General features: G+C 36.6%; 1 protein-coding gene across 1 annotated transcript in view; it reads left to right on the plus strand.

Annotated features, from left to right (window-relative positions):
* Window positions 1-12277, plus strand: part of LOC107723073 (E3 ubiquitin-protein ligase TRIM71-like) — a 41835-nt gene that overhangs the window by 15925 nt on the left and 13633 nt on the right. The window contains exon 2 of the mRNA XM_016531576.1: window positions 11236-11403. Within this exon, the coding sequence (XP_016387062.1) occupies window positions 11236-11403 (168 nt within the window). The remainder of the gene's footprint in view (window positions 1-11235; window positions 11404-12277) is intronic.

Genomic DNA, 12277 nt, shown 5'->3' on the forward strand with positions numbered 1-12277 from the left:
ATGTTGCCCATGCTTAAAAAAAAAAATACCACAGCAAAAACAACTAGATTAATATAAATTCCAAATATTAAAGTGTTAAAGACAAGTAAACAGTCAGTAATAAGATGGGAACAAATAAATCAATTAACAATATCATAAATACAACTGAACAAAATTTCAGGTACAGAAACTGTAATTAAAAGTTTAAAAACACTGCATAGTTTTCTTTTCATAAATAAAATATAGATTCATCAATTAAAGTTATTAAATATATTCAGTCAAGATCAGTCAGTGATTTTCTTTTGTTCTTTGATTAACATTAATGACAGGCAGCACGTTTATTAGGCTGCTGTCTCTTTAACACAGAACGCACGCAGATCTAAATATACTGTACATGTGTGTTTTCGTTCTCTTCTGTTTACATTCACGTAAGACAAAAACGGCTGTGTTTATGATGATATACTGACGTAGTTTTCTGCATATTGGTCGACAAATATGAAAGAAGTCAGTTTCGGCCCGGAACAACCTTTTCTACAGTGGAAATACACGGAACGGTTCGAGAATGGACACAAACCGGGAATCCATACCGCGACCTCTGTTCTCTGTGCTCGCGCTTGCGCTTCGTGTGCGCTGCACGCAAACAGGGCGCAAGTTCGTTCTGTTCCTGCACTTAAATAATTTTTAATCACATTAAAATGCGAACGCAGGAATCGTTAAGCAGAATCGAAATGCACGCGTCTTATCGAATACCCGGTTCTTGGAAATTTGGCATTTATTCTGTCTTTTTACAAAGCATTCTGTTGCAGCTGAATAACATGAGCAAAAATCAGCAGCCTACAGAACATTGCAAGAGGAATGTTGCCCATGCTTAAAAAAAAAAATACCACAGCAAAAACAACTAGATTAATATAAATTCCAAATATTAAAGTGTTAAAGACAAGTAAACAGTCAGTAATAAGATAGGAACAAACAAATCAATTAGCAATATCATAAATAAATACAACTGAACAAAATTTCAGGTACAGAAACTGTAATTAAAAGTTTAAAAACACTGCATAGTTTTATTTTCATAAAATATAGATGAATCAATTAAAGTTATTAAATATATTCAGTCAAGATCAGTGAATGATTTTCTTTTGTTCTTTGATTAACATTAATGACAGGCAGCGCGTTTATTAGGCTGCTGTTAGAGCCCTGCACGGGTCTCAAATTTAGGCCCAAGCCCGGCCCTGGTCCTGGCCCGAGACGCTCAGGCCCTAGCCCGGCCCGTGTCCGACAGCTTATCAGAATTACCCGAGCCCGTCTTTTTCTCCCCTTCTCCCAAAACAGCTTATACTACTGTTTCAGCTATTGAAATAGTTCAGTTTTGTATGCAATAGCAAAGTGATTATATTTCGTTTCGTTTTTTTTATGAAGTTAATAAAAAAAAAAAACGTTTGGAGCATTTTTTGTTCGTTAAATATAAGTTTTTGTTTTTTTAAAGTAACGACCAAGTGGCCAGCGGCAGACAGTGAGCCTACTGTATGTTTGATCAATTTAGCCTTCTCAAATCATCACGACTTGCCTAAAATAAAATCTATAGATATAAAACAGTTCAAGCATATAACAATGTTTAAACGTTAAACCTAGATAAATGTGCGCTGTATCCAATACGCATCTGAACTATGACGTGAAAATTGGCCCGAAGCCCGGCCCGAGGGGCGTAAAACAGTCGGGGGCCGTGGGGCCAGGGCTGAAATGCAGGGCTCTAGCTGCTGTCTCTCTAACACCGAACGCACGCAGATCTAAAAATACTGTACATGTGTGTTTTCTTTCTCATCTGTTTACGTTCACGTAAGACAAAAACGGCTGTGTTTATGATGATATACTGACGTAGTTTTCTGCATATTGGTCGACTAATATGAAAAGTCAGTTTCGGCCCGGAACAACCTTTTCTACAGTGGAAATACACGGAACGGTTTGAGAACGGACACAAACCGGGAACCCATACTGCGACCTCTGTTCTCTGTGCTCACGCTTCGTGTGCGCTGCACGTAAACGGGGCGCAAGGTCTTTCCGTTCCTGTACTTAAATAGTTTTTAATCGCATTAAAATGCGAACGCAGGAATCGTTAAGCAGAATCGAAATGCACGTGTCTTATCGAATACCCGGTTCTTGGAAATTTGGAACCGGCTCTAAAATGGAACCGGTTTTCGATACCCAACCCTACCTAACAGCGAGTAGGTTAGCCCATGTGATTTGTGTATGGTTTGTGAATAGGGGCTAGCATATACTGGTCAAACTTATTTATATTTAAATTATGTAAATAATACATCTGTAAATAATATTACTTATTTAAATATTAAGAGTTTAGGAGGTTCATTATTATTGTATTCGTATTATTGTATCGTATTTCCTCTCATATGCATACAAGCATCAGCAATGGATGGGTACAAATTTCTTGCGAACTCTTATGTAGTGGCAGTTAGCAGTCACTGTGGTTTTAAATTGAAAATGCAATATTAGAAAACTATTGATTTTGCAGTATATGCTTTTCTTTAGTATTGGTGCTTTTCCACTGCATGGTACGGTACGGTTCACTTTTGGGAGGTTTCCCACTGGTTACAGTACCTGGTAGGTACTGAGGTTCCAAGTGAACCGTACCGCTACCAAAGCGTGACGTGTAAACTCTGCTGATCACTGATTGACTGAGAGAATCGTCACTACCTGCGTCACTGAACTTGCGACACAAACACAACAGAACCGCTAGATTTAAATCAGCACAGCCAGCGATAGGCTTGCCGCGATAGACGGTGTTGACGGTGATACGGTGTTAAGCCGCAACACCGGTTACTTCACTTGCCCACCGCGTCACCGACCCCCACCGTCGTTTTGATTGGATCCTGCGAGAGCTTGATGGGGTGATGTGGAATGAAAAAGTTTTTCAACTTTAACGCAACTATAACGACATGTGAATAATTCCCGCCCACTCTAAAGCGATACTAAACTGCAGTGGAAACGCAAGCCGAGCCGAGCCGTGCCGTGCCGTACTGAGCCGTGCCGAGCCGAGTCGTACCACGCAGTGGAAAAGCGCCATATGTGGCCTTCGGCATGATAGTTGTCGTTCTGTTAAACAGGTCCACCATAGATAAACATCCCTCTACTTCAGGCTTTCTTTATAATGGTGAAGAACTAAGGAAATATTAATTTAATTCCTTTCAAACATGTTTGCAACCTAAAAATATTAATGTCACCCATGTCATATGGGTGTAAATCCATTGTCAATCCATTATTATGATACTTGGGCCATGATCTGATACATAGTCTTTTCTTTTGTGATACATAAAGTATTGATATACACAGCAATAAATAAGTCTTTTATCATACTGCATTAATGTGGCATCACTTAGAAATGCATGTTTTAGATCAAACTTCTCTGTGATGCCATAAAGTGAACACACATGCTCACCTAAATGTGGTCAAGACGTGAATCTGTTCAGATCCTTTTATTAGCACCAATGGAATGAAAATGTATTTTCCAACATTGATTGTTCATGTACTTTCTAAGGTGTGCATCACAATTACTATTGCTCATACTTGTGGTTACAGATTTGATAAACCCAAAATCATAAGTGTTAGGCCTCAGCACATTCTTCATCTTGCAACATTTGTTCTACAGACTTGAAACATGAATCACTGGTGTTGTACATAAGAGATTCAAACTTGTGATTTTCTCCTTTTTTCAATAAAATGGGTTACAAATTAGATTGAAGAAGGCACTAGAGCCATGTCTTCGGATTAGAATGTAATAATTGGAAATTTCATGGTTATATATTATTATTATTACCCCCTAAAGCCAAAGTATACTTCACTTTGTATGCGTACACGAGGGACAGCGTACAGTGTGCGTGATCAGTGTTTCGTCATCAGAATAGTACGCGCACCACACGATTTTTGTACTTTGTACGCGCAGGTCGCACATGCGCATTGAAGTTATTTAGCCGTATTTAGTTTTTCCACAAGGTGGCAACACTCTCCCGTGCCGTTGTTTTCACCGTAGAAAACAAAACTAAAGAGACTGAACAACAACAATAAAATAGCGGAGACTGCAACAGCAACCAACCCTCTACGGACACCTTGGCAATTGAATCGCCATTGGCTAATTAGCCATTGGCTAATATTAGACATAATTTAGTCGCCCAGAGTGAAGATTTAGTCGCATATGCGAGTGATTTACTCGCAGTGTAGAGGGTTGGCAACAGATGCTCACATTGACAAGAGTTTGTGAGCGAGAGGGTATGAAACATCTCAGCTTTGGTTTATAAAAGAGTTCAAAAATATTTATCATCAATCATAACTTAACGGGGAAAAATAGAGCAGACACTGGACATAGATGAAGTTTTCTAGAGTAGATGTGTCGACCGCTCGCCTTCGCGCACAACATCAAATGGAGTAGCTATACTTTGAAAAACTACACTTTCGACTGTACGCATACGCTAGCGTACGCATACAAAAACGAAGTATACTTTGGGGTTAAGGCCACCTGGTTGAGAACCACTGCTCTAGCATCATGGAGGCAATACAGTGTCAGCTGACCAAAATTAAAGCTTTATTCAGAAGGACACCTCTAATTGCTTCTGAAAAAAATTAACTAGCTCTTCTTTACCTCTGATTGGGGAAATTGTATCTGTCCACACCTGTTTTTAAGGAAAAACTGGTGTTGTGCCACAGGCACAACAAGAGGCCCTCAACCCAGAGAGAGAAGGTGGCGGGGGTAGGGAAGAGTGAAAGAAAGTTGAGTCCAGTGTAGAAGATAGTGTGCGAGATAATGGATGCCAATGCACAGGCAGGAAAAGAAGCATGTGTACTTTGTCAAAGATTTATATACCAGTCAGTCGTTTACAGTGATGGCTTTAGCGTACAGGAGAAGAGGCCAACAGGAAAGTCAAGTTATCCTGTACATGTATAGCACACTAGAGTAAAAAATGCATCCGCCACATAGCCAAAGAAAATCTCATTCCATCATGCTGTTTTCCACATCACTGGGGCCAAAAACAACCTGTCAAATGAATACACAAATGTGACACTGGAGCACAAAACCAGTCATAAGTAGCACAGGTATATTTGTAGCAATAGCCAACAATACATTGTATGGGTCAAAATTAGTGATTTTTATTTTATGCCAAAATCATTAGGATATTAAGTAAAGATCATGTTCCGTATATTTGTATAGCCAACAATACATTGTATGGGTCAAAATTAGTGATTTTTATTTTATGCCAAAATCATTAGGATATTAAGTAAAGATCATGTTCCATGTAGATATTTTGTAAATTTCCTACCGTACATTTTTCAAAATAAATTTGATTAGTAATATGCATTGCTAAGAACTTCATTTGGACAACTTTAAAGGGGATTTTTCTCAATATTTTGATTTTTTGCACCCTCAGATTCCAGATTTTCAAATAGTTGTATCTAAGCCAAATATTGTCCTATCCTAACAAACCGCACATCAATGGAAAGCTTATTTATATATTTATATAGATGTATAAATCTTAATTTAAAAAAAAATTGACACTTATGACTGTTTTTGTGGTCCAGGGTCACAAATGATAAGAAAGCAAATTATGATGAGTCCAAAGTATGTGTGCAGTCCAATTTTTCCTAATTATACATATTCAGTATGCTCACCTTAACTTTTTTTAAATTAATTTGTTGGTCTGTAACAATGGTGTTGTTACAGTGTTTCACAGACCAAGAAGAAACCGATACGGCGGAACAACAACAGGAAACTGCAATGACACAACTCTGGTTTAAACCGAGACAAAGTCATTTTTATCAGTCATAACTTCTGAAGAGAAAGAGTGCAGACACTGAACCCTTGCTATCAAACAGAGTGTACTTTAAAAAAGGCTGCACATACACCATGCGTTCACGTTAAAAATGAAGTTTACTTTGGTCTTAACAGTTGCATAATAGGAATAGGATTTTACCAGGAAAAGGTCAAATCTGCTAACAATGTCCACATAGTTCCTGGATCCACCAGCCCCTGCAAATATAGTTGTGCTACTCTTTGTAAAAATTTTAGGTAATTGAACAGGGACATCGCAGGGAATCTTGGCTGGTAAGTTTCCTCCCACCACCTCTCTGTTGCGTCCTGCTAATTCCCATCACTCCGAAAAGCTGCTTCCCAAAAAGTGCTTCCATGTGACCCCTGTACACACTAGCGCAGTTGTAGCATCTGGTCCACAGAGAGGGGACCCGCTTTTACGAGCAGGTAACTCGAGTGGAATCACGACTCTAGATTTACACACAGCTGCTGCAGCCGTATAGCCGAGTGAGATATAATTAGCGTTTGATCTAGCCTTTGGTAAAGTCATTAGGTTGCAGCAAGGCGGTCTAGCAGGGTTTGAAAAGGAATACTGTACTGACACTGAGCTTCACTCGGAGGAAGGTGAAGAATTTGCTTGGGTGATATGGAGTTCAGGCCGATTACACGGTTTCGACTTTGTTATTATTCTCAGGAAAATGTTACCTTAAATCGGTCAGCTTTTGATGCAAGTAATGCATCTAAAAAAAAAAAAAAACGTATTCATTCATTAATTTGCATTTTTTTTCTTAAAAGAGGCTTAATTTTGGAATGTTAATAAGAAGGCTTGTCCTTTGAAAGTCCTATTTAGACTATATATATATATATATATATATATGTATGTGTGTGTATAACAATGACGTGACTCTTAAATGGGTCAGGTGAGTTGACACAACAATAGACTTCAGTGTTTCCTCTAGGATTTTTTCCAGCTGTGGTGGCAGGACTATTTCCCATGGACCCACGCCCCTTCCTCACCCAAGAATCACGTGCATTCAAACTCAGAATTAAATTTATTTTAACTAAAGACAAGTAAATAGTAAGTAATAAAATAAGAACAAATAAATAAATGACAAGCAATAGCACATACAAAAACAATAAGATACAAATGAAATTAACAGTACTTTAATTTTTTCAGGTAGGTCTAAATAATATATAGGTTCTGAATTACTACAGTAACTGAATAATCTATTCAACTGTAAAATAACACTAGATGGTTTTCACTGTATAAATAGAAAGTAATGACAAACAGCAGCAGGTTTATTTAGGCTGCTGTCTCTTTAAGACCTCATGCACGGATCTAATATACTGCTACACGGCTCTACGCTTGCTTTTCTTTTTAGGAGCACCTTCTGGTCAATAATCTAAAATTCTGATCAAAATTTGCCTTCCTAATATGAGGTAATATTTGAATTCTTAAAGTGATTTACAGGGGCATTTTTTTTTACCTTTTGTAATGGCATTTGTCTAATTTAAAAAAAGTATGTAATCTACTGTATGTCAATTTCAAAAATGTATATTTATAAGCTTTTTAAAATTTCTAATTAAAACAATATAATAAGAAGTAGAATGAGAAGAATAAGTTACCAATCATATACAATTAGTATTAATAAAAACTTAATTTGTACTTCGTAAAATTTTGCCTATAGAAATATTAAATGATTTAAATAACTGAAATTATACTTTAAAAATGAAACTAAAACTGCCAGCAGGTGGCAGCAAGTCACTGATTTTATCACTGAATAATTGAGTCAATTGATTCGTTTGAACAGCTGATTCATTCAGGAATGATGCAAGTGACTGTCTTTATGAATTGCTAATTGAAACATTGACTGACTAGATTCGTTCAAAAGCGCACTTTCATTCATAAAAGAAACACCGCTGTGTTTGCTTGGAGATGCGCAGCGGCTCAGCTGTGACTTTGTTTGGAACAAAAAAGCAAAATCAGGCAGTAGTGTTATAGTCAGACAACGCAAGTCACTTAATATTAATTTCCTGTTTATTGAACTGTTAGTTGTATTAAATTAGTATCACATTTGCAAACTCCCTTAATTATTAAAAGCTGTCACTCTCCTTAGTTTATCGTGATCTGTGGGAGCAAACGGTCTATAATAGAGCACGCGAGTGAGTTCTCTTTCACTTTAAAGGGGTCATAGGATGCTACATGCACTTTTACAAGTTTTGAACTGAAATGTGTGTTGGCAGTGTGTGTACACAACCACCCTATAATGATAAAAATCCACCGTGTTTTTTTTAAAAATCTCGTTAAATGTTAGCAAGACTCAAGCACGTGCAAATGATACATTCTGTCATCTACGGTCATGGCGTTATAAGCGCGGAACCTGCGGGAATGAGTAGAATTATATGCAATAAAATCCCGAGCCGAAATTAATGTCCTGCTTTGTGTTGTGCATGATGCAAGCGGCATCACTGAGAAGCTGCAGCCGTGGCGGGGATGATTTTTGGTGTGGCGGCCCGCCACGGCAGAATGAATGTAGCAAAAACACTGGACTTCAAGCAATCCATCAGCAGGCTGTCAGAACAGAGGAAGCCGAAAGCAGGACTGCATTCTAATTTTGGGGGAGATCTTATACTTAAACTTGCAGTTTCTGCAAGTATCCTTGTAAACACAGTTGTTTAGGTGAAGGTAAACAATTGAGAAAGAAAATGGATGTGTAACAGTATATTGGTTCACAGCAGTTTAATGTTCCTGCTTTCTGTCATGAATGTTAATCAAACAACAAAACACATAAAGAAAAATCACTTTTGTAGATTTAACAGATTTATTAGATTTAATTTATACAGTGTTATTTTACTTTTGATTATTCAATTTCTGTACCAGAAATACTGTTTGTTAGACTTACCTGAAAAAAAAATATAAAGCATTATTTTATTTAATTTTTATCTTTGTTCTATTATATTTATCTATGCTTGTAATTTGTTTGTTTTCTATGCTGATTAACTCGCCTACAAAAACACCCCAATCATTGATTACTTTTTTTCCAAATAGAACTATTCAAGTCAAGTTGTTTATTGTTTTTTTTTTATATCGCAATATATATCGCAGAAAAACAAAATATCGCAATGTGAGTTTTTTTTCCCCCCCAAATATCGTGCAGCCCTAGTTTCCGCCAATAAATATAAAATAAAAAAAGGTAATTGCGAGTTTGTCTCTCAATTTTGGGTTTTTCTCGCAATTGCAAAAGATACAAACTCGCAATTCTGATGTTTTTTTTTTCTCAGAATTGTAGGATACAAACTCGCAATTCTGACTTTCGATATTATACCGATACTTTTTAAGGCCAATATCATCGATACCGATACGATACTTCTAAACTGAACTTTTAAATAATTACATTTTGCTATTAAATTATTAAATTACTAAGAGTAAAATGCGTAATGATACCCACTTACCTTTACATTTGAAACACATTTTAACATTCAGTATGCCTTAACTGCATGGTTAAAATGTTTACCATCTACAAATACTATAGTTGAACTATGGTCACTTTAGTAAAACCATATGGTTCATTTTCACTGCCATTCCCAAAAACATCAATGCTTTCTTAATATGATACTTTTGGGAAATGCAGCCGTTTTAATGCACTGTCAGAAGTGAGTGAACACTCTCTCTCTCTCTGTGATTGATTGATTCTGTCTTGCAACATTTGCTTGTGTTCAGATGAGCAGGAAAATAGTTCTTTCCTACACAATTATTCGCTAACATATTTTATTTGTCCAATTCAATGCATGCATTAATTTTTTTTTGTTAAATAAACAAAACCACTGGTAAATAAAACACACCTTAGTATCAATATTTTTTATTTGAGTATCGATACTTCCAATAATCGCATCTGTATCGATATATCCAGGGGTGCACATAAGTGGTTCGCAGGTCCGCATGCAAGACCAAAATAAGAAATGCGCTGTGTAAATTAGTTCAGAGCGCGCGTTTGCGTACCGACATGGTTGACCGCTGTTAATGCACAAATTACCATTTTAGATAGACAAACTGTGCTGTATAAGATTTCTATTCAAACTGAAAGCATAAATCTAGGCTACCCGCTAGCATTTTCAAAGCACAATGCAAAACTGTGACATTTCATTCACTGACGCGCTACAGTCGGCAGCGTTAAACCCGGAACTTGGAAGCGCATAAACTTACTTGCCGGCAACCCGCCAAAATAAAAGCTTGCTGATTTTAAGTTTGAAAATGAAAAATTAAAATAATTCAAATTAAAAATAATAATTAAGGTTCAAATTAAAATAATAATAATATTAGCATTTTATTTAAGTTTACTATAAAATAATTGTATTTGTATTTAATACTCCCTTTTTATTTTAAAATAAAATAGTATTATCACGCTTTATTTAGTTTATTATTTTATTTAAAAAATAAAGTGCAATAATATTATCACTATTATTAATAAATTTTTTATAGTTATATTTGATGGGTCACACCATGTGCCGTGTGAGGACCAAAACAAATCTCCAGGTTCTCATATAAAAACCAGGCTGAAAAACTTGTGCACCCCTGGATATATCGATACTTCAGGATCGATACGCCCATCCCTAGTCAGAATTGCATAGAATAGAAGATGTAAACTCGCAGTTGTGACTTTTTTTTCTCAGAATTGCATGGTGCAAGAATTTTCTCTTGCAGTTGGGAGAAAAAGGTCAGAATTGTGAGAGAAACTCACAATTCTGAGATCAGTCTTTTCCTGATAGATCAATTTGTTGGTTGTTGGATGCTTGTGACCCATCCCTAGTAGCTATCAAATTTGTCTAATGTGTGGTCCTTAAAACCATACATTAAAATATTCTGTTTTTAATTTTTTGTCTCTTGTCAGAGTTATATGTTCTGGGTTTGAGTGTGCTTATATAATGTAGGCTTATATGTGATAAACACATCTCCCTGTTACATGATACTGTAAACATTTATAGTCTTGGCAGTTGACCAATGTAACTGTTTATGAACTCTATATTATAGAGTGGTTTTAGTGTAAGCGTGCCCTTTTCCTTTCACATACACTGATTAAATCTCACTGCTTCCTTTTCACACTTGTTGAATTAACTGTTAAATTTTATTTTATTTAGAGGAACACATTTACAATTTGGATCAACCTGCATGTCAGTATACACACACGCGCACACACACACACACTTCCAAGCACGTTTTTCTCAATTTCCAACTTCTTTGATGCCCAAACATCTTAATGTTTATATCTAGTCATAGTCTTCATAAAGACATTTTCGAAGATGATTATCATCACTGATAATGATTGTCATTTGTTAGGTCTCTTGAGGGTTAGAAAAATGCACATGCAATGTACTTCACAATCGCTCACTCAATAAATTGGACTACAAATCAGTTAATTTCACACAATTTCTCTTGTTTTCATTCACAGGTGCTGCGTTTTTTCTGCGACAGCTGCGCCGTGCCGATTTGTAGAGAGTGCAGCTTGGGCAGACATGCGGGTCACAGTTTCACCTACCTGCAGGAAGCACTGCAGGACTCCAGAGCGCTGACCATCCAGCTGCTCGCAGACGCACAGCAGGGCAGACAGGCTGTACAGGTTAGTGAACAACTGCAATCTCTCATAAACAGACATCAGCACAAACACCTGCTGGATATTAGGGCTGAAACGACATTATCGACATTAAAAAATCGTCGACAATAAAAAAAATTGTCTACAAATATATTTGTTGTCGAGTAGTCGTTTGATTTCATATGACCTAATGCAGTGTTTCCCAACTGGGGTGCCGTGTAAAAAAATAATTTTTTAATATTTTTAAATTGGTAAAATGTTCAAAAAAGCATCTATTATATAATATCAATTTCTGATGTTGCCAATAATTAGAGATGCACCGAAATTCCGTAGCCCAGCCCGTGTCCGACAGCTTATAAGAATTACCGGCCCGAGCCCATCTTTTTTCCCCCTTCTCCCAAAACAGCTTATACTACGGTTTCAGCTATTAAAATAGTTCAGTTTTGTATGTAATGGCAAAGTTATTATATTTAGTTTCATTTTTTAAATTAAGTTAATTTAGAAAAACGTTTGGAGCATTTTTTTGTTCGTTAAATATAAGTTTTTGTTTTTTTAAAGTAAACAGTGGCCAGCGGGAGACAGTTAGCCTATGTTTGATCAATTTAGCCTTCTCAAATCATCAAGATTTGCCTAAAATAAAATCTATAGATATAAAACAGTTCAAGCATATAACAATGTTTAAGCGTTAAACCTAGATAAATGTGCGCTATATCCAATAGTTCGTGTGGAGAGTGGAAGCTAAAGCGCGCTTTGCAGGACATGGAGGCGCCAGCGTGATCATTTGCATTTTTTTTCAGTGGATACGCCGTCATTTTTGCTCATAAAGGTATAAGAGTAATACATCATTCATAACTGTAAAGGGTCTACTTTTATTTGTGTGCACTCACAATATCAACAAAAC

The sequence above is a fragment of the Sinocyclocheilus rhinocerous genome, unplaced genomic scaffold (assembly GCF_001515625.1).
Source record: "Sinocyclocheilus rhinocerous isolate Xijiao unplaced genomic scaffold, SAMN03320098_v1.1 scaffold1686, whole genome shotgun sequence".
Classification (NCBI taxonomy): Eukaryota; Metazoa; Chordata; class Actinopteri; order Cypriniformes; family Cyprinidae; genus Sinocyclocheilus; species Sinocyclocheilus rhinocerous.